The 27,863-nt window shown below is 38.5% G+C and overlaps 1 protein-coding gene across 3 annotated transcripts in view; it reads left to right on the top strand.

Moving 5' to 3' along the window:
* Tdrd3 (tudor domain containing 3) overlaps nt 1-27,863 on the top strand; it is a 134,260-nt gene that overhangs the window by 28,119 nt on the left and 78,278 nt on the right. For all 3 annotated transcript variants that reach the window (XM_034497635.2, XM_076930672.1, XM_076930673.1), the window contains exons 2-3: nt 19,347-19,431; nt 20,879-20,944. In XM_034497635.2, coding sequence (XP_034353526.1) covers nt 19,347-19,431; nt 20,879-20,944 — 151 coding nt within the window. The remainder of the gene's footprint in view (nt 1-19,346; nt 19,432-20,878; nt 20,945-27,863) is intronic.

Raw genomic sequence — 27,863 nt, 5'->3', positions numbered from 1 at the left:
AGTACAGTTGGCCCTTTGTCAGCTTGACACATAAGCACATCACAATTAAGCTGCAACCTTTCCTTTCTTATTTATCCCCAAGATCTCATGTTAAAAGCTTAAATAACTTAAAATCCCACAGTCTTTACAAATTCAAATACATTAAAAATTTTAGGCCCTTTAAAATAGCCAATTTCTTTTAAAATCTAAAGACTTATAAACTTTAAAAGTCTCTCAATTATACACTCCAGTAAAATAAAAATAGAATTATTTATAGGCTTACACCTACCAGTCAAGTTTATTGAACACTTGAAGCAATAAGGCATTTTACATTAAATAGAAAATAGCCCTAATAAATCCTAAGGGATGATTTGATTCTTAAAATTTAATTGAATCAGTACTTTCCCCACCGTTAAATTTATATGGACATATTAAATCCTATAGGCCACTGGTTTGTGATCATCTATTGCAACAGTAGTTTCCTACCAGTTCTGGTGGCCACATGTCTGAAATGAAGGGTCTCCAGAGCTGCACTTCATTCAGAGATGACAAGGGAGGGGGTGTGGTGGGTGGCATGCCCTCCCAGCTCTGGGCATTTGCTGTGCGATTGGCTTTTTTGCTCTTCTGTGTCTCTTTCCTGTGTCCGAGGACCCTCTGCATCTCTGCCTTTCCCTTACTTAGAGCTAGAGAACCCGTGGACAATCTGGGGTGAATGGATGATTTCCTCTCCTCCTTGTGTCTTTTTGAGACAGGGTTTCATCCTGTAAGTCAGGTTTACCTGCAGTCACAGCTCCCTGGCTTTGTGGTGTGGATTAAAGGTGTGTGCTGCCAGGCTCTGCTGTTTTCAGAGTTCTTGCTACCATCAGTGAAACCTTTTTTGTTATCAAGTAAATTAAGTCATTTTCCAAGGACTAGAACATGGTTGTCTATTTTTGTGGGTCATTGTTCATGCTTTTTCTACAAAAAGATAAATGGAGATTGCCAAATTCTATTTTAAGATAAAAACGGAAACATTAATTCATTTGAAGCATTTTGACTTTAGAAATATAGTCAACATGAACATTTCATATTTAAGGTACATTTTAAAGAAATTAAATTTGAAAATATTTATACATGTATTTCACATATTGTAGTGTACTTAGGCGAGTTCCCTTTTTGAATTTTATGTTGTGCTTTTTTCCATAAGTCTTCTATGGGGTATGCTGTGTTATTAGATAGATTATATGAATGTTTGTGTTAAATTTAAATAGACATTTAGAATTGAACATAGTGATATGAGTAGCAGATTTTCAGTTCTAAAATGTTTGGTGAGTAGTATGAATCTAAATAGATTGTAAATCTAAACTGTGCAGTGTCCAGTTTTTCTTTACTATAGAATTTTAAACATTACTCACTATCTATATCTTGTCATAATTACTTCCATTATTGATAGATTGAGCAAAATTATGGTCATGTATTTTATATAGGAAATTAGGGCAGAAACAGTTGTTTTTAGCTTTTAGAGGCTGAAGCAGGCTGGTTGTGAGTTTGAGGCCAACCTGGAGTACATAGTAAGTTGGAAGTCAGATTATGGGAGTAAGAAGACCAAAAGTCAACTCAACAAAGACACACACACACACACACACACACACACACACACACCCTCCATATATAAACAGTTGGAAGAGAGACTGAAGACTGCGTAGGTAAGGCGGACTTGCTGCTCTTCCAGAGAACTGGGATTGGCTTTCCAGCACCCACACCACACGGTCGCTCAAAACTGTAATGCCAGTTCTAGGGATGACACCTTCTTCTGGCATTTCCAGACACAGACATATGTGGAGGCAAACCCACTGTACATTAATATAGGATAACAATAAAACCATTGAAAGAGTTTACAGAAGTACATACTAATTTCCATCTAGCTGACATTTCTTCAGTTCTCAGTGGACTGAATGTCAGAAGCATCTAAGCAACATGTTCCTCAGACATGTGCAAAGAAATGTGTACACTTTAGTTTTTAGTAGTAACTTTTGAAGAAATTCCCTTCACTCTTTGGCATTTTTTTCTCATTAGAAATAATCCTTACACATCAAATTTTGAAAATATTTTCCAAAATAAACAGTGGTATTGGAGTTGGAAAAGTATATCAAGCTTTTTTCATGCTACTTAACTGGGTTTCTATATCTGCCACCCTTTCAGCCCTCATCCCCAATCCCTTCCGTCTTAGGTTTTTGTTTGTTTGTTTTTTGTTATGAAGTGAAACCATGACCAAGGCAAACATTTAATTGGGTCTGGCTTATAGTTTCAGAGTCAATTATCATCATGACAGGAAGCATGTTTGCATGTGTAGGCTAACATGGTGTTGGGGGAGCAGAGAGTTCTACATCTTGATCTGAAGGAGGCCAAAAGGAGACTGTTTCTGGAAGAAGCTAAAAGGAGGCTCTCTTCTGGGCAGAGCGTGAGCTCTAGGAGACCTCAAAACCTGCCTACTAGTGACATACTTCCTCCAAGAAGACCACACCTCTTAATAGTGCCCTTCCCATGGGCCAAGCATCTTCACACCACACCTTTCAACCCCCCAACACTAGGTATAAGATAATGGTAAGAGGGGAGACATGGTATGTACATCTTCAGATTATGTTCTGCTGACATATGTATTAATATTATAACTAGGGAAACAATTTTATGATGTACCGTTACCTACCTTTTTATAGTTAGTCTTCAAATGTCATTTTTATTTTGGCATCAGAGAGAAACAGTTATTGAAACGGTATTGAACGCATTTCCTTGGGTAAGTCCGACCTTTGTTGTCAGGATAGCTGATTTCCTCTAGTCTGTGCTCATGACCACGTGACAGACCACAACAGAACAGCAGCCCCTCCAAGTGGCCAGGCCCCTCTCAGAAGTTCCCAGAATTCCAAATGTCACACACTCACAGAAACTATCTGCAGCTGGCAAAACCACACCCCTGCTAGAGCATGAGGCACATCACAATCACCTGCTGTGAAGCAGCCTTGTATCCCTCACCTGGGATTAAAACAAAAACACACTCACATAATTGGGTTTTTAAGAAACCACAATTCTCAGTACAAAAGAGAATTAGTATTTGCTTAAACTCTGTTTTCTTCCAGCTATGTACTGAATATTTCATGTTTCATTTATATTAGAACAACTTTATGGATCAGTATTTCTAGTGTTTCTGCTTTTTGTAGGAGAGAAATCAAGGCACAAAAAGATGAAACGGACTGAGATCCTGCTTGTAAAAGTGTGGAGTGCAGCTAGTTCTGTTTTACCAAAGTGCAGATAGATGACTTGTCATGCTCCTTACAAAAATGCAAATGGACCTGAATGTCTGATCCCCTTGTGCTTCATCCCAGCTGGGCTTGCTTTCCTGAGGCCTGCTGTGAGACAGTAGTCACAGTACAGGTCAGAGTTGTAAGCTCCAGCTGAGCCTTGGATTGGATGTGTGAGTTTAGAGCTGTATCACATTTGTGTCAAGAAGGGAGACAGATATCCGACCATTTCTTATATTAAAACATGGCTTATTGAAAAGAACTACACTCTGCTTCTAAATTAAAGTATGAAAATATTGAATTAGGTCATAAAATATAACCTCGATGAAAGAAATAATACCAAGACCTTCATTTTACACGTTGAATTTTATGAAAGGTTACTAAATGAAGAACATTGTTAGGTTTCCTTGACTACTGTGGTTTTTGTAATACACCAAATATGAAATTTTACAGGAATTATTTTCAAATTATTATTTGTCCAGCTGTTCTAATAAACCTTCCAGGGTTAGTAACTTCATGGGTTGGTTTGGTATGGAAAATGTATTAATATTATAACTAGGGAAACAATTTTATGATGTACCGTTACCTACCTTTTTATAGTTAGTCTTCAAATGTCATTTTTATTTTGGCATCAGAGAGAAACAGTTATTGAAACGGTATTGAACGCATTTTTTTAACCATTATAAATCAGAACTAGGTGCTCACTGTACAAACATGAGCACCAGAGTTTGGCTTCCCCAAACAGACATACAAGTCGTGCAGATGTGACTGCCTGTAGCCGTGGTGTTCAGCAGACAGACACGCTAACACCATAGCAGCTGACCACCAGGCCAATGAGAAGGCGAGCTCCAGGTTCAGTGAATACCCTGTATATTCAGGTGGTGTTCCAGGAAGGTACCCGATGTCAACCTGTCAACGTTGGACCCCCCACATGCACTTATGCAACACATACACACACACTCAATTTATTCATAAATTTCTGCATTTCCAAAAGGTAAATGTAGAAACAAAGTAGACAAATGTATCTTTTCATATACTATTTTTTTGTTTTATCAGTTGTATCTTTGAATGTCTACTAAAGGAGTTTCATCTAAACTTGAATGATTTTTATATTAAACAAAAATTCAGAAATTCTAATAGTCCATTTTATTTTCTTTTTATTTCTTGGCAGCAACAACAGCAACAACAATGAAATGTCCTAGCCTGCTTTAGTGCATTTATTTGAGGTCTTGCTTTCCAACAGCAATGCAATATTTTACTTGTGAAACGATGCTGCCATCTTGTGGTGTTTTCCGGTAGTGCAGCCTTTATAATTAGGCTATGTTAATGTCAGCTCTTCAAAGAAAGTCCTCAACAAAAACAACTTTGGTTTTCAGTTTCCAAATTTTAAATGCTTTAAAATGCTAACTTAGATATAGTTTTTAAAAAGATTTCCCCTAGAAATTTTAAATTGCCTTTACTCTGGCCATTGAAATAAAGTTGCCCTTCAGGTTGTTAATTATTAAGTGTTCATATTGTTTTACATTTCCTGAAATAGCTTTTTAGGATAATAGATACTCTATAGTGTTTAATTAATTGTAAATACGTTTTTGTATATTTGTATTTCTTATTTCTGCCGCAGATTAATTTTCTGAAATATTTGCCTTTTGTGTATTATGGCTTCCATGATTATTTCTTTGTCTTCCTCTTGGTTTAGGTATCTCTATTTTTATAACAAACTAAAAAGTTGGTGTAAAAGACATTAGTGTTTAATGTATTGTGTGTGTATATATATATATGTATGCAGGAAATTTATTATCACAGATTAATATAGCAAAAATACCTTCCATTTGTACATAAATTATTAAAAGTAAACTGAGAAAAAAACAATTTTAAAGATAGTTTATTATTGAATGAAATAAATGTTGTGTTGAGTGAAGTTTACTAAATTAAGACCAACTCCAAGAGCTCATACTTATACACACACACACACACACACACCCCACACACACACATACATATATACATATATACATATACTTTGGGCCATCTATATGTAAACCATAGAGAAAGTTAAATTTCTAGCTTGGTTTCTGTGTCCTGCAACTGAAGTGTATTATGTCTTTAGCCACAGTGCTTATCTAGGTATGATGGACAACTAAAAGCAACAACTGTGCTGTTTTGAGGTCGCTCGGACCTCCCTTGCTCTGAGATTTTCATTTTATAATCAACGCTTTCTTTGGGAAGAAAAATGCTTACCCACCCATGCAGGATACCTGTGTTCATCCTTTTGTTGTTGTTGTTGTTAACTTTTTAAATTTACTTTTACAAACATTTCATTCAATCACACGCTCATCTCTCTGTCTGTCTGTGTGTTTGTGTGTGTGTGCATGTGTGCATGTGTAATGTATCCACCATCCTGCCTGTCTCTTACCTCCCCACCTGCACTGGAACCTTTAACTCACAGACTTCCCCGTTTGCTTTTGTCATGTGTTCTGCTTTTCTCAGCCACCTTAAGTCCTTGCACCCTTCCCCCCTTTCATGCACCTTTCTACTTTTCTGGTTTTTGTAGACACTCCAAATTCTGCACATAAATTGAAAATCTTGAAGATCCATGTATGAGACGGAACCAATGTTTTTGGGTTACTTTACTTAGTATAATAATTCCTGTTCCATCTGATTTCCTTGTCATTTCACTTTCTTTAGAGGTGAATGAAATTCTATTATGTATAGGTACCACAATTCCATTGTATGGTCATTAGGTACTGGACATCTACACTGCTTAATTGTTCTAGTGTGGCTTTTTTTCCCTGTGTACTTACGGATGGATTTGCCAAAAGAGTCCTTCAACTGTATCTTGATCACTGTGCTGTTGCTGTGAAGAGACACTATGGCCATGGCAACTCTTATGAAAGAAAGCATCTAATTGGGGCTTGTTTCAGGATTTGGAGTTTTAGCCCATTATCATTGTGACAGGGAGCATGACATTACACAGGTAGACACTGTGCTGGAGAAGGAGCTGAGACCTCTATATCCTGATCTTCATTCAGCAAGAAGAGAGAGAGATGCTGGGCCTGATTTGTGCTTTTTAAGCCCCAATGACACACTTCCTTCAATAAGGCCTAATCCTTCTCAAGTAGTGAGTAAGCATTCAAATATATGAACCTGTGGAGGTCATTCTTAATTCAGATTACCACTAAATATCTTCTGTAGAGCTTGCTAAGTGGTCATAAAAACCCTTTAGTCGATTTTTATCATGGAAAGTATTTTCTCTTCAATTATGTCACATAATTTTGCTGGACACAGTAGTATGGTATGGCAGTAGGGAATCCTTTCATGCCCTTCTGTTTTTAAAAGTTTTGGCTGAATAATCTGTTATTCTTACAGGCCTGCCTTTTTATATGTTACTTAAGTGATTTCTTGCTGCTTTCAGTGTTTTGTTTTTATTTGCATATTGTTTGAATTTTTAAGTTGTTTTTAAGCAAGGCACAGTAAAACCTGTAAACTAGACTGCTTCATGCCAGGGCTGTGCTGTCTGTGCAGTGGAGGGCAGCAGAGCCAGGGCTGTGCTGTCTGTGCAGTGGAGGGCAGCAGAGCCAGGGCTGTGCTGTCTGTGCAGTGGAGGGCAGCAGACTGCCAGGGCTGTGCTGTCTGTGCAGTGGAGGGCAGCAGACTGCCAGGGCTGTGCTGTCTGTGCAGTGGAGGGCAGCAGACTGCCAGGGCTGTGCTGTCTGTGCAGTGGAGGGCAGCAGAGCCAGGGCTGTGCTGTCTGTGCAGTGGAGGGCAGCAGAGCCAGGGCTGTGCTGTCTGTGCAGTGGAGGGCAGCAGACTGCCAGGGCTGTGCTGTCTGTGCAGTGGAGGGCAGCAGACTGCCAGGGCTGTGCTGTCTGTCTGTGCAGTAAAGGGTAACAGAATGGCGAGTAAAGGGATGGGAAAGCAAGCACACGTATGTGACAGCAGAGTGGGGTCTTTGAGCTGTCCAGAGTGACTGGGAACTAAGTGCCCAAGGTTTCCTGGTAAACAGAAACCACTTGAGGAGATCTGGTTAGAACACTGTCTCCAGCACTGCCATTTTGTGTATGGGGAGTGCTGCTTTGTATCTAAGGACAGAAGGGGAGGTTCTTTTCTGATCCTTTTCTGTTTGACGTTCTAAATGTCATCTGTAATCGGCTTGCTGTTTCTTTTACTAATACTGGGGAGTGTCTGTTAAGATTCTTTTGAAAATGTTTTCTATGACATTAGGTTTTCCCTCCTTTGATGCTCACTTAGCCATAGGCTGTTTCTTCTCAGTGTCATGGGTGTCGTGGAGGTTCCACGTGTGTTCTCATGATTGACCTTTGTGCTTCCTTCATTGCTCCAGTTCTCCCACCCTGTCTTCAGACTCCTTAACCCACTGAGCTTTTGATGTGACTCATTGCTTCCACCTCCGGCACTCCATAGTGGGTTTTCCTCAGTAATTCTTTCTTTTCCTCGGATCAGATTTCATATTCTGTATTATCTTCCTCAGTTCAGCCCATTGTTTTTGGTTTTTTTGTTTATTTATTTATTCATTTATTTTATTTTTGATATTTTATTTATTTACATTTCAGATGCCATCCCCTTTACCCATTCCCCCCACCCACTAATCCCCATCCCATCCCTCCTCCTCCTTTTTTGCCTTTATACCTTTTAAATTACATGCAAGTATTAAGGTCAGTTCTAGGTTGAGGAACTAGCAGTACAATAGATGCAAATAGTCAAGGAACAAGCAAGGCAATAAACAAAGTCCCAGGATCACTCCTGTGATCACTGTTTCTAAGGGCTTATCAGGATGATGAAAATATCTGAGCCTACTTCCCTGTCCTAGCCCAAAGTCATTTTCATGCCTGAAGCCTACTTCTTTGTTCTAGTTTAAGATTTAGATTCCTGCCTGAAATGACTTCTTTGTTCCTGCCCAATGTCAGATTTCTGCCTGCAGTCCATTTCCTTGTCCTTGGCCTATGTCAGATTCCTTCTAAGCAGCCAATTTCCTTGTCCTTGGTCAATGACAGATTCCTGCCAGGCAGCCCCCAAAACTCTCCACATCTCCTCCTTTTTATTGCATAAACCAGACTGAGTCTGTCTTAGGTCATTCTGACAAGAATGCCTTTCTGTCATGGAATATGCATTATTATAAGCAATGTACTTCTGTCTTAGGTTGGTAAGGCTCTGTGCAGAATCTTACCTATCCTTGGCTTGCCAGCCTGTTAAATTAATAACTCTGTCTGGAGGTCCATTTATCAGTTTCAAGTCATGTACTTTGGGTGCCAGCCTGTTGATGTAGTTAGAGACAAGCTTTACCACGATGGGCAGGAATAAAAGTATTCCCAGGACAAAAGGGGCTAGTCTGATCAAGCTATATATGCAATTCCTGAGGTTTGACCAAAATGGAAATACTGAGCTTAGGCCATGGATAATTTCATCAGCAGTATCTGCAGCATCAAAGCTCAACAGAGCAGCATTCTTTAAATTCATAATATCCCTATGCAAAGTTAACACACCCAGAGAGGTGTTAGAATTATACCAAATACTCTACAGGTGTCTTTAAACTTTTTTCTAATTATGATGACTGTCGAGGCCTGAGCTGCCCCACGCTTGGGGGCCAAAATGTCCTGGACTGCTCTGCTGCTCCATCCTCGGGTCAGGGTTTAGCAAGAGAGAGAGAGAGTGGGGGGGAGGGGGGGAAGAAGCGGAAGAGACTCAAAAAATGGAAACAAGACAGGGTGTGTGATCAAGTCTCGTTTACTGTCTCCCATTGACTCCTCCTCTCTTATTGTCTCCCCTATTGCAAAGAAATCCTGAGTATTTATAAGCACAAGCAGGGGAACAAAGCTGAAGACAGTTTACCATGTGCACCATGCAGCTGGGGTCACCAAACAGCAAAACAAGATGTTTATCAGAGTGTGCTCAGCTGTTGTAGGCTGTTGAAAAACAAGTCTCTTGTCAGGGTATATGGCTCGAGATGGCTGCAAAGTTGGTCTAGCCGCTTTCTGCTAAAAGTCAGCTCCCAACAGATGACAATCATTGTAATTTTTAGAAGTAACACTACCAATGATATTTGCCATGACACTTGGGATGGCTCCTAGCTCTTGAACCCTGAACCCCTTCAGATAATTTGAATAGGTTATAGAACATCATTCATTGTTCCAGATACCTATATAAATCCTTTTATATACTCAATACATTAGTAACATTTTTTTTTTTTTGCTAGATGGTTAACAAAAATAGTTGTCTTAACTCCTTGTGTCAATGCTATTGCAGAAGCAGTGGTGCTAGCAATTAATGAAATTAAAGCTGTTATACCAGCAACAATCAAGACTGATACCCTTTTGCTTCTGCTTAAAGCCTAAGTCACTTCTTCCAGCACTTTCAAGCTTTTTTCAGAGAATCAAGGGTTTCTAATACTCAGGGCAGTAAGATGAAAGCTGGTTGATAGTCTTGTAACAGACATGCCAGGTTTCAACACACTAACACAATTGGAAATTATCCAGTAAATGCAGCTTACAATAAATACTGTAGAAGAGGCAAAAACCAATTCTACAGTATTTATTGTTTTTGTTCTTAACCGGAGCTTCTTTTGGATTTCTTTGAACATATTTGTGATGACTCCTGAATTCTCTGGCTGTCCAATTCACTCTCACTCTGTGCCCTTGTTGGTTGTCTGATGGATAGATTTTGGAGTTGTGTTGCTTTGGTTTTCTTGTGTTCCTGTGTTGAGAAAACATGACTGATTGGTTGGGATGATTTTTTTTTAATTATTTGCTTTTTCAATTTAAGTATTTGCAATGCTTAGGTGGGACTTAGATGTATTTAGGGTGCGTAGTTCAGACAGTGGTTCTGCAGTTCAGGAACGTGGAATATCTGGTGTGAGCTCTATCAATCCACAAGTAGAATATTAACTATGAGAACCGCTGTTGCAGTGGTAGATACTACCACTGTACAAACGTTAACCTAGCCAGTTAATAACAGCAGCCTGCTTGACTTTAGTAACTAATGGATAAATAACTGTTTAATAACAGTTATTGCGTGGAACCTACTGAGGTTTTACTTAGTAAGATTAGATTGGTAGGGAAGAGGAGGTTGGGATAGCGTTAGTTCTACTTTAGAAAAATAAAGTAACTGAGGAGGGTATTTGGGAGGGAAGGTGGACATACTGTTAGACCTCACCAATTTTAGAGGTTGTTACAGCTATGGAAGGGTATAGCTAGCAATTAAAATACAGGAGGGAAGAAACAGAGAAAGAGATTTAGGAGTAAGAGAGTAAATACAAGTGATGTGGGGGAAAGATACAATAAAAAAAGCCTTGTAGTAGACTGAGTAAAGGAACATACACAGAATTGTAAAACCTAACAGCAATATGCAGACAAAAGCATAACTATCATGAGACGTATATGCATAATGGGATTAAATGATAGAACATTAGAAATAAAAGGAATACTTATGAAGTAAATTGCTGGTACGCCTGTTCTGTGTGAGTTGGAAAGTCATGTTCCAGAGTCCCTCGGCCTCTAGCGGGCGCCTTTTGGTATTGTGGAAGTGTAGGTGAAACTCTTGCTCTCTGCAGTCGCAGTGTATTAAGTGGTTCTTGTGTGATTATCACTGATTATTATTATTATTATTATTATTATTATTATTATTATATTTTTGTATCTCTGCTGTGCCCACAGTAGCATGGATAGTTGTAATTTACTTACTTTATCTTCATGTTCCAGCAGGAATTTACATATTCAATTTCCAAGTTGATATCTACATATCATCATATCATATAGGAGCTAATGACTCAGTGTGGCAGCAAATAATCAATATAGTTCAGAGACATGCCCCTGCCAATCCTCTTCCCCCACTCCCCAAGAAACCAAAACACAAAACAGCAATAAAAGTCCCATGAAGACATTTAATTCAGAGACAAGGCTATTGCTTCATTGTCACATGGTTCTTGTGTCTTGGTTGATAGAGCCCCTGTTAATTCAGAGGATGGTTTCACTCTTTTTTCTCACTGACATTTTAAAGCCTGCTTGCTGTCAGTATGTACTAATAGATTCCGTCCTGTTATTTTAAAAGTTCAAGTTTCAGTTCACACTTAATTGGACATTGATTATCTCAGTGAGTGGAGATATGGACATTATTTACAGGTGTGATTGTGTTCTTTGCTTTCCCATGCTCTATGAAAGGCATAACAGATACCTTCTACTCTGACCTGAAAAGGTTAGCTGTGACTGTTCACTATTAGAGAACTAGTCAGTGTCACACCACATCTCAAAACAGCTCAGGAGTGAGCAGGAGCAGCTCTGTGGATAACGTAATAGACCCTTCTGTGTAGCTCAGAGTGGAGCTGCCCATGCGAGCGAGTGACACCTGCTTAACAAAAATAAGACGGCTAAAAATGAGATGAGACAGTAACCGCCTCCCCTGTCTTCATGCAAGCAGCTGAACCTGAGTAATGGCTGCCTTGTAGCAGGGCCTGCTGCGGTGCGCCTGTTTCTGCTGGCCTGTAGACCTATGAATTGTACCAGTTTCAGAGAATAGATCAGGGCAAGCTGGCTTTGTTTTGATCATCCTGGTTATAATGGGTGTTGACGAGCCCCACTATCTGGATGTAACAAATGAGGTTGAAACAATAGCCTGTCTTTTATCCTGGTTTTCTGCTTGTTCAGATGTTTGCAGGGTTTGGGCATGTCTGTCTCTGAACTGAGGTGATGGCTCTTGTGGTAGTGACCCTTACTTAGGCTTTGCCACACTGTAATTATCCATCTAACTGGGAGTTTACTGCTAATTTTAAATGCTTATTTTTGAAGTTAAATAAAATGCTTGGGATTGGCAATTAAGTGACACTAATAATTTTATTATTTTTTTGTGTGGGCACTCTTGTACCATGGTACAAGCATGGTGGTCAGAGGACAACTTGTGGGAGTTGGTTCTCTTCTTATACTCCATGGGTGCCAGGGATCCACCTGGAGTTATCAGGACTGTCTGGGAGCACATTGTCTAACTAAGCCTTCTTGCTAACTCAGGAAGCGTTTAAAAACAATCTCTGTTTCTCTTTTTTTTTTTTTTTTTTTTTTTTTTTTTTTGAGATTAAAGTATAATGACATCGTTTTTCCTTTTCTCCTTTCTCTAAACCTTCCCATACACCCTTCCTTGGTCTCTTGCAAATAAATGGTCTCTATTTTCATTAATTATTGTTACATATATATGTGTATATGCATATATATTTTTTCTTTTTTTTCTTGGATATTTTATTTATTTACATTTTAGATGTTATCCCCTTTCCCCCTCCAGAAACCCCTTATCCCATCTTCCCTCCTCCTGCTTCTATGAGGGTGTGCCCCATCCACCCACCCATTCCCACCTCCCTGCCCTTGAATTCCCCCACACTGGGGCATCCAGCCTTCACAGGACCAAGGACTACCTCTTCCACCTATGCCCAACAAAGCCATCCTCCCCTACATATACAGCTGGAGCCATGGGTTCCTCCCTATGTGCTCCCAGGCTGGTGGTTTAGACCCTGGTCTCTCTGGTTGGTTGGTATTGTTGCTCTCCCCATGGGGCCCCAAACCCCTTCAGCTCCTTGAGTCTTCTCTCTAACTCCTCCATTGGGAACCCCATGATCTGTTCAATGGTTAGCTGAGAGCATCCGCTTCTGTATATGCCAGGCTCTGCTACAGCCTTTAAGGAGACAGCTGTATCAGGCTCCTGTCAGTATGCATTTCCTGGTATCCACAACAGCATTTGCCTTTTGGGACTGCACATGGGATGGAGACCCAGGTGGACTGGTCTCCAGACAGCCCCTCTTTCAATTTCTGTCCCACACTTTGTCTCCATATTTGCTCCCTTGAGTATTTTGTTACTCCTTCTAAGAAGGACCGAAGTACCCACATTTTGGTCTTCTTTCTACATGAGCTTCACGTGGTCTGTGAGTTGTATCTTGGGTATTGCGAGCTTTTGGGCTAATATCCACTTATCAGTGAGTGCATACCATGTGTATTATTTTGTGATTGGGTTACCTCACTCAGGATGATATTTTCTAGTTTGATCCATTTGCCTAAGAATTTCATAAATTCATTGGTTTTAATAGCTGAGTAATATTCCATTGTGTAAATGTACCACTTTTTCTGTATCCATTCCTCTGTTGAAGGACATCTGGGTTCTTTCCAGCTTCTGGCTATTATAAATAAGGCAGCCATGAACATAGTATAGCATGTGTCCTTGTTATATGTTGGCGCATCTTCTGGGTATATGCCCAGGAGTGGTATAGCTGGGTCCTCAGGTAATGCTATATCCAATTTTCTGAGGAACCGCCAGACTCATTTCCAGAGTGATTGTACCATCTTGCAATCCCACCAACAATGGAGGAGTGGCCCTCTTTCTCCATATCCTTGCCAGCATCTACTATCACCTGAGTTTTTGATCTTAGCCATTCTGACTGGTGTGAGATGGAATCTCAGGGTTGTTTTGATTTTCATTTCCCTGACGACTTTGGAGGTTGAACATTTCTTTAGGTGCTTCTCAGCCCTTTGAGTTTCCTTAGTTGAGAATTCTTTGTTTAGCTCTGCACTCCATTTTTAATAGGGTTATTTGATTGTCTGGAGTCTAGTTTCTTGAGTTCTTTGTATATATTGCATATTAGGCCTCTATCAGATGCAAGATTGGTCGCCTTTTTGTCTTATTGACAGTGTCCTTTGCAATTTTATGAGGTCCCATTTGTTAATTCTTGATCTTAGAGCATAAGCCATTGGCGTTCTGTTCAGGAACTTCTCCCCAGTGCCCAAGTATTTGAAGTGCTTCTCAACCTTTTCTTCTATTAGTTTCAGTGTATCTGGTTTTATGTGAAGGTCCTTTATCCACTTGAACTTGAGCTTTGTACAAGGGGATAAGAATGGATCGATTTGCATTCTTCTACATGCTGACCTCCAGTTGAACCAGCAGCACTTGTTGAAAATGCTGTCCTGTTTTCACTGGATGGTTTTAGCTCCTTTGTCAAAGATCAAGTGACCATAGGTGTGTGGGTTCATTTCTGGGTCTTCAATTTTATTCCACTGATCTACCTGCCTGTCACTGTACCAATACTATGCAGGGGTTTTTTGTTTGTTTGTTTGTTTTTGTTTTGTTTTTAAAATCATTATTGCTCTGTAGTACAGCTTGAGTTCAGGGTTGATGATTCCCCCAGAAGTTCTTTTATTGTTGAGAATAGTTTTTGCTATCCTGTTTTTTTTTTTTTTTTCTTTCTTTTCTTTCTTTGTTTTTTTTTTTTCTTTTTTTTTTTTTTTTTTTTTTATCCCAAATGAATTTGCAAGCTGCTCTTTCTATCTCTATGAAGAATTGAGTTGGAATTTTGATGGGGATTGCATTGAATCTGTAGATTGCTTTCGGCAAGATGGCCATTTTTACTATGTTGATCCTGCCAATCGATGAGCATGGGAGATCTTTCCATCTTCAATTTCTTTCTTCAGAGACTTGAGGTTCTTGTCATACAGATCTTTCACTTGCTTGGTTAGATTCACACCAAGGTCTTTTATATTATTTTTGACTATTGTGAAGGATGTCATTTCCCTAATTTCTTTCTCAGCCTGTTTATCCTTTGAGTAGAGGAAGGCTACTGATCTGAGTTGATTTTATATCCAGCCACTTTGCTGAAGTTGTTTATCAGGTTTAGGAGTTGAGTTCTCTGGTGGAAGTTTTAGGGCCACTTAAGTATACTATCATATCATCTGCAAATAGTGAAATTTTGACTTCTTCCTTTCCTATTTGTATCCCTTTGACTTTTTTTTTTTTAGTGGGATTGCTTCAAGTTTCTCTCCATTTTGTTTGATGTTGACTACTGGCTTACTGTATATTGCTTTTACTATGTTTAGGTATGGTCCTTGAATTCCTGATCTTTCCAGGACTTTTAACATGAAGGGATGTTGAATTTTGTCAAATGCTTTCTCAGCATCTAGTGAGATGATCATGTCATTTTTTTCTTTGAATTTGTTTATGTAGTGGATTACATTGATGGATTTCTGAATATTGAACCATCCCTGCATTCCTGGGATAAAGCCTACTTGATCATGATGGATGATTGTTTTGATGTGTTCTTGGATTCAGTTTGTGAGAATTTTATTGAGTATTTTTGCATTGGTATTCATACGGCAGATTGGTCTGAAGTTCTCTTTCTTTGTTATGTCTTTTTATGGTTTAGGTATGAGCGTAATTGTGGCTTCTTAGAACAAATTGGGTAGTGTTCCTTCTGTTTCTATTTTGTGGAATAGTTTGAAGAGAATTGCTATTAGGTCTTCCTTGAAGTTCTGATAGAATTCTGCACTAAAACCATCTGGTCCTGGGCTTTTTTTGGTGGGGAGACTTTTAATGACTGCTGCTATTTCCTTAGGGGTTATGGGACTGTTTAGATGGTTTATTTGCTCCTGATTTAACTTTGGTACCTGGTATCTGTCTAGAAAATTGTCCATTTCATCCAGATATTTCAGTTTTGTTGAGTGTAGGCTTTTGTAGTAGGATCTGATAATTTTCTGAATTTCCCCAGTTTCTGTTGTTATGTTTCTCTTTTTAGTTCTGATTTTATTAATTTGAATACTGTCTCTGTGCCCTCTGGTTAGTCTGGCTAAGGGTTTATCTATCTTGTTGATTTTCTCAAAGAACCAGCTCTTGGTTTTGTTGATATTTTATATAGTTGTTTGTGTTTCTACTTGGTTGATTTTGATCAAACCCTGAGTTTGATTGTTTTCTCCCATCTACTCCTCTTGGGTGTATTTGCTTCTTTTTGTTCTAGAGCTTTAAGGTGAGCTGTCAAGTTGCTAGTATATGCTCTTTCCAGTTTCTTTTTGTAGGCACTTAGAGCTATGAGTTTTCTTCATAGCACTGCTTTCATTGTGTCCCATAAGTTTTTGTATGACAAGGCTTTATTTTCATTAAATTCTAAAAAGTCTTTAGTTTCTTTCTTTATTTCTTCCTTGACCAAATCATCATTGAGTAGAGAGTTGTTCAGTTTCCACGTGTATGTGGGCTTTCCATTGTTATTGTTATTATTGAAGACCAGCCTTAGTCCATGGTGATCTGATAGGATGCATGGGATTATTTCAGTTTTTTTGTATTTGTTGAGGCCTTTTTTGTGACCAATTATATGGTCTGCTTTGGAGAAGGTACCATGAGGTGCTGAGAAAAAGATATATTCTTTTGTTTTAGGATGAAATGTTCTATAGATATTTGTTAAATCCATTTGGTTCCTAACTTCTGTTAGTTTCACTGTGTTTCTGTTTGCATGATCTGTCCATTTTTGAGAATGAGGTATTGAAGTCCCCCACTATATTATTGTGTGAGGTGCAATGTGTGCTTTAAGCTTTAGTGAGGTTTCTTTTATGAATTCGGGTGCCCTTGCATTTGGAGCATAGATGTTCAGAGTTGAGAGTTTATCTTGGTAGATTTTTCCTTTGATGAGTTTGAAGTGTCCTTCCTTATCTTTTTTGATTGTTGAAAGTTGATTTTATTCGATATTAGAATGGCTACTCCAGGTTGTTTCTTGGGACCATTTGCTTGGAAAGTTGTTTTTCAGTCTTTTACTTTGAGGTAATTTCTGTCTTTGTCTCTGAGGTGTGTTTCCTTTATGCCGCAAAATGCTGGGTCCTGCTTACATATCCAGTCTGCTAGTCTATGTGCTTTTATTGGGGAATTGAGTCCATTGATGTTAAGAGTTATTAAAGGAAAAGTGGTTGTTCCTTCCTGTTATTTTTGTTGTTAGAGGTAGAGTTATGTTTTTCTGGATGTCTTCTTTTGTGTTTGTTGGAATATTACTTTCTTGCCTTTTCTAGGGTGTAGTCTCCCTCCTTGTGTTAGAGTTTTCCATCTGTTATCCTTTGTAAGGCTAGATTTGTGAAAAGATGTTCTGTAAATTTAGTTTTGTCATGGAATATCTTGGTTTTTCCATCTATGGTAATTGAGAGTTTTGTTAGGTCTAGTAGCCTGGCTGGCTGCCATTTGTGTTCTCTCGTATAACATCTGTCTAGGATCTTCTTGCTTTTATAGTCTCTGGTGAGAAGTCTGGTGTAATTCTTTTAGGTCTGCCTTTATATGTTACTTGACCTTTTCCCCTTACTGCTTTTAATATTCTTTTTTTGTTTTGTATATTTGATGTTTTGATTATTATGTGATGGGAGGCATTTCTTTTCTGGTCTAGTCTATTTGGAGTTCTGTAGGATTTTTTTTTTTAAAGATTTATTTATTTATTTTATGTATATGAGTTGCTGTCTTCAGACACACCAGAAGAGGTCATCAGATCCCATTACAGATGGTTGTGAGCCACCATGTGGTAGCTGGGAATTGAACTCAGAACCTCTAGAAGAGCAGTCGGTGCTCTTAACCACTGAGCCATCTCTCCAGCCCTCTGTAGGCTTCTTGTATGTTCATGGGCATCTCTTTTTTTAGGTTAGGGAAGTTTTCTTCTATAATTTGGTTCAAGATATTTACTGGCCCATTTGGGGATCTTCACTCTCATCTATACCTATTATCCTTAGGTTTGGTCTCCTCATTGTGCCCTGGATTTCCTGGATGTTTTGGGTTAGGAGCTTTTTGCATTTTGCATTTACATTGACAGTTGTGTCAGTGTTTTCCATGGTATCTTCTGCACATGAGATTCTCTCTTCTATCTCTTGTATTCTATTGGTGATGCTTGTATCTATGACTCCTGATCTCTTTCCTAGGTTTTCTATCTCCAGGGTAGTGTCCCTTTGTGATTTTTTTTTTTAATTGTTTCTACTTCCATTTTTAGATCCTGGATGGTTTTGTTTAATTCCTTTTTGTGTTTTGTTGTGTTTTCTTGTAATTCTTTGAGGGACTTTTGTGTTTCCTCTTTAAGGACTTCTACCTGTTTACCTGTGTTCTCTTGTATTTTTTTAAGGGAGTTATGTCCTTCTTAAAGTCCTCTATCATCTTCATAAGAAGTGATTTTAAATCTGAGTCTTGCTTTTTTGATGTGATGGGTGTGCTATGGTGGGAGAACTGGGTTCTGATGATGCCAGGTAACCTTGGTTTCTGTTGCTTATGTTCTTGTGCTTGCGCTTTGCCATCTGTTATCTCTAGTGCTACCTGCACTCACTGTCTCTGACTGGAGCCTGTCTGTCCTGTTATCTTGCTTGTGTCAGAACTCCTCAGAATCCATCTGTCTCTGTGATCCTGAGATCCTTGGTGAAAGAGCTCCTGGGACCCAGGCTGCCTCTGGGGTCCTGAAATCCTATGATCCTGGGCATGTTAGAGTTCCTGGAAGCCCTACTTCCTCTGGGTGTTGTGGGATCAGGTGTAGAGCTATTATCCTGGGTGTGTTAGAGCTCCTGGGAGTCCAGGTTCCTCAACTTCTCTGAATGCAGTAAATTCTCTAGGATGGGGCAGGATATGGTGTCTTTATGGGAGCAGACCTGCTAGGAGTCTGCCTCAGCAAAGAGGAGAAAGAGAGGGGCGAAAGGGGAGTGGTATTCAAGAGAGGAAGGTTTTGGTGGGTTATGGGTCCTGAGTACTCCCAGCTGCAGTTCTGGGGCATAGGGTTGTGGGGTAGGGTTCTTATCCACTGCTCCGGGTACAGTGGTTCCTCTAGGAAGGGTCGGGATATGGTGTCTTCATGGGAGCAGACTGGCTAGGAGCGCATATACATTCTTAAATGCATATATGCTAACTGCTCAGTCTGTATAATGTTACTTGTATGTTTCTTTTCAGCACTGATTATTTGTATTGGATGACCAATCAGTTTGCTCTTCCCTGGGGAAGACAATTCCAAGGAGCCTGTTGTTTATTTTTTTTAAACTATTTTGAAAATTTTCTAAGCAGATTAAACTCATATAATGTGGCATTTCTACTGGAATTAAGACAGAGCATCACAGACAGACTTGGAATCCAGTGCCTTTTCTCACAAATCATATGGATAATTTCATTTTTATACAATATCCCATTAAGGGTATAGAGAAATTTGTATGTATATATACTATTCTTACCAGAATAGTATAGAGACTAGAATGTATTGCTCTTAGTATTAAATAGAAAATAAAACTAGATATTATAAAATTTTGCTTAATATTAAGTTTAGATAATATTAAGCTGTTTATTTTATTTTAACAGGTATCTTTCAGATGAAGGCATTGAAGCTTGTACAAGCTCTCCTGGGAAAGTCAATATAAATGACATCATCCTGATTGCTCTCAATGTAGGTTAAGTTTATTAATTTTAATTAGACATTTTTTAAATTTAAAGCTATATCAATAAAAAATATATCATAAACTATGTTTTATGATAAGTAAATAACATACCAGAAATCTTTAATTTTTGTTCCTTTTAGGTTATAGAGATGTTTGCTGAATTTAATGACCTAATATTAGCTAACTGTAAATACCATATGCAATACAGTGAGAAGGAAAAGTTCACTCACTGTAGAATCCATATTTTTAGTAGTTTCATAATAGTAAGAACTGACAGTTCTGTAAAACAGTTTTCCATTTGGTTTGCATTAGATTAGCTGTGACCTTAATTTATTTTGAAACAGTATTTATTTTATCTTATGTGTGAGTATTTTGCTTGCCTGTACCAGTGTGTACCTGGTGATCTGGGAAGGCGGTGAGGTTGCTGCACCTCAGAGTCTTGTGAGCTACCATGTGGGTGCTGGTAATGCGAGCTCAACAGTTGAGCCCTGCTCCACCCTCTCTATCTCTTGTTTAGATGTTTCCTTTATGCTTAGGTTTTTGCGTTGGAAAGGACAAGTCTTACTGTTTTCATTTGTAAAGTAGGAAAATAAAAACATTAAGAAATAGCATTAAAATCTTGCATGAAGTTTGGGTTCAAACATTTGAATTATTCAGAAAAAATTAAGTGCAGTCTTAATTTGTTGAGCACTATTAGTGTTTAGTAAGTATAAAACACAGTCTGTTATCTCTCTTGAGATCCATATTCCATAGAATGACCTTCCACATGATCTTAGGTTTTCATTTTGAAGACAGCCCTCCCATAGTCCTGAAGAGCCCCACTTTGTATATGGACTGTTCAGACTTGTCACAAGTCAGGATGCTACTGTAACCTTTGCAAGCAGTCTCTATGCTTTAGTTTTTGTGTGTGATGCATGTGAGTTACACATAGTTCTGCTTTTTCATAGCTGTTTCTTCACCATTTTCTCTCGCTGTAATTTACATAAGCAGGGAGCTATCCCAGCGCCTCCATCCCTGTTGTTCCCTCGGCTTTGCTCTATTATGAGTGTTGGGGCTGGTGGACTAATTGGTTTTCATGGCTCTGAATGTTAAGATTATATGGGATTTGGTTATTGAAACATATACTGGTCCAGAGCTATCATAGAATATTTGAATTATGACATTAGTTTTCAATAAGACATAATGATGTAATTTGTTGGGGATTTTAGTGGAGAAGAGTGACTAAGGTAGAGTAACAAAGAAATACAGTGCTTCTGCCTCTTACTGTTTGTTTACTGGAGCAGTGCACAGACGCCACTAAATGATTTGAAAATAGTGACTCTATATTTTATAACTAGTTAAAGATGTTTGCTTAGTTTTTGTTCCACAAACCAGAAGTAATGTCTTTTGATCATAAGTCTGAATTTAGTTTTACTTTTCTATAATTCTATTTTAATAATAAAATATTTATTTTAGACAGATTTGAGAACAATTGGCAAGAAGTTCCTTCCCAGTGACATCAACGGTGGAAAGGTAGAAAAGGTAAAGAGGAGGCCCACTCGCTCTGCTGACAGCCATGACAGTCTGAGTGTGCGCTAAGTTACCTGCCACACAGGTTGGACGGGCTCACACTTAGGATGCTGTTTCACTTCACATGTTGAACATTATTAAAAGTAAAATTCTGGTGATCTTAATTGTTAAAAACTTCATTCAGAAATTATGAATAAGGTGTATTAGCTTGGCATGTAACTCTTGTCTAATTATTAAAGTGTCTGACAAGTCCTCTTTCCTGTTTGGGTTTTAATTTCCCTTGTAAACTATTACTAATTTAATTAATACTTTATGAATATAAAAGCATACAGTTGTGAGGTTATTACTTTGGTAAAGATGCATGTTTGTGTTTGTTGCCATTGTGTGTTTCACATATAGGTGTTCTTATTGATCTTCTCAGTGGCCTCATTTTTAAATGTAGGAATACCTTTTAAAAATAATCAGTTAGGGATGACATTTCCTGCACATTTCTGTTTAGTTATTTTTTAAATTTGAAAATAAGTGTATAATATTTTACTAAAAAAATTTAAACTATGTTGTTGGTCTTGTATTGAACTGTTAGTTTACTTTCTTGACTGTGTTATAGTCTACAGTGTCTTCTTTATATCCCCCCAAGCGAGTGGAGAGCAGGTGGTCACTCTCCTCTCTAATTCTTTGTACATTTGTCACTGCCACAGATTTTTCCCCCTATTTATCTTTTGTCTATTATTAATTTCAAGTATCATTTTCTGATTTTTAGTGTGTTTTTACAAAGTCCTCTCTAATTTGTTCCTATTTTTTACCTTTTGTTACAGAAATAGTTGTTTTCAGATGTAGTTTTCTGCTGGATTTGGCTTGATCTCTGAACCATCCTTACCCCTGCCTGAGTTTCCAGTCCATAGCATGAAGAAGAAACCTGATTATTTGCATTTTGATCCTTTTTAGGAGATGTTGACCTGGGGTGGAACATCCTTAGGAAAAAGCGCACATTATAATGCAGGTTGAGTGGCGGCTATGGATAGCTCTAGTGGACAGTGATTACGTGAGAGTCCATGCGTGTCTCCATGCTAGCTGGGTTAAGACAATGAGACAATGAGAATTTTCTGTAGTGTCTTACTGTTTGCCTTTTGTCGCTGTGTCATTAGATTCAGAGCTCACCTTCTGCTGCCTTGAGACATCCAGCAGATGGAAACTTTCTTTGTCTTGGCCACTTTCTGAGCGCAGATTTGTTTCTAAAGTTGTGTGCAGTATTTTTTAAAGGTTTCATTTGATGGCAGTTGATAACAATAAACAAAACTTTGTAATGTGTAATCTTCTGTAATACATATTATCACTTAAAACATGCTTAGATGTGATGCTAATTTATACGTAGAATGAATAGATTAAAGACTCCCTTTTTGTATAAATTGGAATTTCTACTTATTTCTTTTTCTGTTCTTCCTCATTGCTTGTATTTTCCCTTTTACTAGCTGCTGCTGAGACCAGATACAATTCCTCTCACAGCAGGAAAGAAAAGGTTTTGAAAACAGGCTTAATAGAAAATTTGAAAGCTGATACATAGATTGTACTCATTTTGTTGGCCATTAGTTAGAACTCCACATACTATATTTAAATGCATCTGTATTTATGCTAAATATTCAAGAGATATACTTTTAGTATGAATTGAAGATTAATGTCACTCATATACCCTATTTGTGCCTTTATTACAAAGATTTACTTCCTAGCATTTCAACATATTAATAGTGCCTCTTTGTTATAATGATACAGTTTACCACTAAATTACATATGCTACAGTTCTAGTTTAAAATAAGCTTTATCTTAATCTTTAAATAAGCTATAGGGCTATATTTGTAAGTATGGTATTTTAATTACAAATCTGTCACTTACTTTGCTGTGTAAATTATTGTGTAAATTATACTTAATAGAAATTGCTAAATCATTTTTTAATGTTCTATTATTGATTATACTTTTCACCAGCAGCTTCTGACGTGCAGTGGAGTTGCTGGATTTTAGGACTATGCTCTCTAGTTTCCTTTTTTTTTTTTTTTTTTTTTTTTTTAATTAAGAAAGGAAGAAAGGTTGGTAAGGGAGGTGAGAAGCAGAAAAAAGCGTGAGAGGGGAACAGAGCAAGCTAGATTTCATGGTTAGCGCTCAAACAGCAGATGTGGAGAACAACTTCCCAATATTTCAACCAACATTAAAAGGAAACTTTACAGTGTATGTCTTAAGAGTCGGGGAAGCCATGAGTCAGATTAGGTATGGAGATTATGATAGGACCAGTAACAGACCAGGAAGACACTAGTACAGCCATTGGCCTTACCCAAAGCATATTCCTCTAATTTTTAAATTTAGTGATTCTTGGTAAGTTACTTACTCTTTCTAGAGGTTAATATTTATATTATTAAAGTATTATTTCCTTATGCCATTGAAGTATTAAATGATACTGAGCTTGAATTGTTCAATGTATTAACTTCACATGGTGACTTTGTCATATTACAAGTCATTCAGAATGGTATGTTTGTCTCTGAAATCTAAAAGTGCATAAATGCTAATTACCTCTGCTGGGTTGCTTGTTAACTAAGCTCCCAAAAAGGATTCAGTGAAATAAGCAGGCAAATGAACGAATCTTTATTGTCTGGATGTAGTCCTGAACGTCCTTGAGCCAGACTAATGTTTGTGATAGGATCAAAGATGGCCTGAAGCCATGTTCTGACTGATTCTACTGACTTCCCAGTCTCTGTGATGTTCCCATTTCAGAGAGAGACATTTGAGGATTGGGGAAAATTTCCCAAGTAGTTAGAAGCTAGAAGGAGAGGTAGCCATCATCTTTGTAGGACCTTCCTCCATTTGTTGTGTGTGATTTATTTTAAACAAGCCTCCCCTAAGTTTTCCCAAGCTCCTTTGGAAGCTAAGTCACTAGGCCTGAGCGAGGCCTTTCACAGTGTTCTGGAGCCGCTCAGACAGATCAGTAAGTCTCTTTGGAGGTAGATGGGAGGAGGCTACATTTCATCTCCCAAAAGGCTAGTGTCTGTGTTGTTGCTGTGCCGATTAGTAAGACTAAGATAACACCATTTTCATGATTTGGTAATTTTAGATTAGAAAGAGAATGAAGAGAATTATTTGTGATCAGGTAAGAAAGATGGTAGGTCTGTAGTCTACTATGGAATTAATCTCATTTCAAGATGTCTTGGCCTTCAGAAAGATACTGTCTTTTGGATTTTGCAACTGAAATCTTAATTATTGCTATTATCACTGACTATTTTGCAAAAAGTTACATTACTTTATTAGTAGTTATTATGACATTTTCCCTGAGGGCCTTTCCCTTCTCAATCATTATTTTGAAGTTTTTATATATGTGTTTGACCATGATTTCATAGATTTTAAGTAGAGACTTTAAAAGTGGTAAGAAGGTAGACAGGTTTTTCTCCAGGCTTCCCAGTCCAGTCTACTTGTTCCATAGGTTTCCCCCCACTCAGGCTCTAAATGTTGGAGACTCGGTGTGTGTTGTGTTTGGTGTGGTGTGTGTGTGAGAGAGAGAGACCCAGAGAGGCAGGCAGGCAGCGACAGAGACAGAGACAGAGACAGAGAGTAATGGAGGGAGAAAGAGAGAATATGTTATATCTCACTCACCCTCTTTTCAGAGATTTTTTTAAGGGCAAGGTTTCTGTTTCTTAAATATCCTGAAGTCTTGGGACAGCTAGTAGTGTACAATCTGGAGATCATGGGAAACAGTCACAATGTAAATGCAGTGTAATTATTTAATGTTATTCTCTGCTTAATTTTAATTTTTTGTTATTTTCATAGATGTTTAAAACAAAGTAGGCTTGATAATTGTAAGATATAGTCTAGTTTGAAAGCTTTGTGTTCAGTCCAGTTATTTGAGAACTTTTGCACGTTGTGGAAAAAGCCTAACAGCAACTGTTTCAGATTGTTTAGTAAAACTATCCTGGAGGGAGGGATACAAATGTCTCTTCAACTAAGTAACAGTTACTAAGTAACAATGTCCAGTTAGGTGAACCAAGGAGTTTATTGTGGTTTCTTACAGAAGTATCTGAGAGGGTTAGTTAAATGTTGGCTCAAAGGCAGTGCCATCCTGGAAGTGTCCACCCCAGCACGGTGAGCATGCTCTCCACATGCCCTGCGGGTGGCTCAGCAGGTTGGAGAATGTTCTCCAAGCACCTGGACATCATTCAGAGAAGTGGGGACTCAGAGCAGCCCCTCCCAGGCAGTTTACTACCCCCCAACCTAGGGAGGGCCTCATTAAATCTTAGTTTCAGCTCTGCAGGGCTTGGTGGCTTACCTGGCCTCTCCTGAGCCGGACTCCAGGATGTAAGGTTTCAACCTGAAGGGAATTGATACACAGCAGTCATGTTCTAGAGTTAATTTTTTTTTTAAATTTAAATTTAAAAATCCTAGTACTGACAGATGCATATGACTTTTAAAAATGTGAAGCTGATTTAATGCTTCATTTTTGCAAGCTGAAGTGACTGGCTCAGAGCTTCAGCAATACTAACGTGAGCCACAAGATGGCTGCCTCGCCTTAAAATTCAGAAGGAACCAACCTAGTTCTCAAGTTTAGAGGGTGAATATGTTTAAGGAAAAAAGAAACAACAGGTAAAAGGTTCAGGTTTTAATTGAAAGCTGTTTTCTTTCACTTTGCTAATGTAGTCTGTCATAAATAATAGCTTATTAGTGTTCCATTTGGTGAGTGAGTTATTAAAATTAAGCATGTTTTTGTATTTTTCAGAAAAATGAATAAAATTAGAAATTTGTGTTTTATTTACTAGGGTTTAGTAATGCAGTTTCTTACTGTCTTGGTCTGAATCCTTCTAAGTGTAGACAGATACTTTCTGAAAACTAAAATAACAATTACAACAATGAAACCTTAAAATGTAAGTTCTGCAGCTGGAGTTGGGGCTGTCCCCAGAGCTGCTGCCTATGGTGTGGGGTATGTTATTCCACTAGCTGGGCTGCCTTGTCTGGCCTCAGTGGGAGAGGAAGTGCCTCGCAGAGACTTGAAGTGTCAAGGTGGGGGGTATAACCAGGGCCTCATCTGCTCAAAGGAGAAAAGGTGGAGGGATGGGGGAAGGATTGTGGGAGGGGAGCAGTGAGCAGGGGATGTAAAGTGAATACGTAAAAAAATAAATTAAATTAAAATAAAAGTAAGTTCTGTCAAGAGCAGGAAAATTCCGAGTGGGGAGTTAATTCCGAGTCTCTGAGTGGGGCCTCCACATGCTCCCTCCTGGGTCAGTTGCTGTAACTACTCAGTGCAATGGAGGGCCATTTGTTTATAACTGTTGCTTTTGTTGTTCAGGAATTTCAAGGTTGGGAAATTATTCAAGATATTGTTTGTTTGTTTGTTATTTTTCGAGACAGGGTTTCTCCGTGTATCCCATGGCTCAGAGATTGACCCACCTCTACTGGGATTAAAGGCATGCAGCACCATGCCTGGCTTCAAGATATTTTTTGAAGGCTTTAACATTTCTAAAGGAGAAACATTTTATAGTCATATAGTAAATATGCTACCACAGTATAATCCAAACATTTTCTTTGTGTTATTACATTACCATCATTATTATCTTCACTTAAATGGTCTTTCTGTATGTCCATATGTATATTCTATATGGTCACTTTCTATATGCTCTATAAGTTTGGTCTTTCTGTATATCACTTGAGAAACAGACTTTTTTGGCCTTTCCTTCTCCATCTTTGGAACATCAAGTCTTAACTTGTTTAGAGCTTATTTTTAGCAAAACCTTCTTTTGTTCTTTTTTGAGGCTTTGTTTGAGGATCTTCTCTGACTAACATTAAATGATTGGTCTTTAAAGCAGAAACTACCTCCGTGAATCCAGCCTTTGTTGCTGGAGTGCCCAAATGTCCTTCAGATGTAGGCAACCTGCCACATCGTCTGTAGTTTCTAGCTCAAGTGCAGCTCCGCTCCTAATCTTCTGACCTCTTGAGCCCAGTTAGGCGTTAAAAAATGAGATTCTTTAGCTGTAGAAGTCACAGTAGAAAACCAATGTACTTGTGTGAGACAGCCCATGTTTGCATCTGTTTCTGTGTCACAGCCACTGACGACCACTGGCACAGCGTTTCTTTCCCTGGGCTGTCAGGTATATTTACATGAAGATAGAGAGCAATCCTCATGGACTGTGTGATTCCACAGGGGAATTCAGCAATGTCTGTAACGCTCCTGCCTTGGCACCTGGTGCATTCTTTACATGTTAATTAACTTATAGTATAGCATTGGAAAATCATTTTTGTTTATTTTATTCTTACTGTTGTTTGAGAGAGGTTTGCCATATATACCAGAACAGCTTGAAAGTTGCTGTGCAGCTGAGGGTGTCCTCATCTTTGTGATCCTCAGGGTCTTAGTGTCCCAGGTGCTAGTGTTGCAGGTGTGCTTTCTGTTCAGGGGTATTTATCTTATTATTTATTTTGTGTGTGTGGGTGCTTTGTCTGCATATATGTCCGTGTACCTCATATGTATCTGGGACCTATAGAGGGCAGAGAGTTGTAGATCTTCTGGAATGGAGGTTATAGATGGTTGTTAGTCACTGTGTGGGTGCTGGGAATTAAACCAGGTCCTCTGAAAGAGCAGTCAGAGTACTTAACTACTGAGCCATCTCCCTTATCCCCAGAAATATTTTTTTATTTAGGCAAGTAAAAAATGATTTCACTTATTCATTTATTTACTTATTAGAGGGGTGTGTGTTGTGTGTGTGTAGGTCAAAGGACAGCTTTTAGGAGTTGCTTCTCTTTTACCATGTGGGCCTTAGGACTTGAACTCAGCTCTTCATGGCAAGTACCTGTCTCCCATAGCCATTTCAGTGACTCTATAGCAGTTTTGAGTGTATATTTATGCAACGTGAAAGAGACAAAGAGCTCTATAAATGAGATTTTATGTCAGAAGTACATCCAAAAGGAAGGG

The sequence above is a fragment of the Arvicanthis niloticus genome, chromosome 3 (genome assembly GCF_011762505.2).
Source record: "Arvicanthis niloticus isolate mArvNil1 chromosome 3, mArvNil1.pat.X, whole genome shotgun sequence".
In the NCBI taxonomy this organism is placed as follows: Eukaryota; Metazoa; Chordata; class Mammalia; order Rodentia; family Muridae; genus Arvicanthis; species Arvicanthis niloticus.
This window is presented reverse-complemented; position numbering and strand designations above follow the sequence as displayed.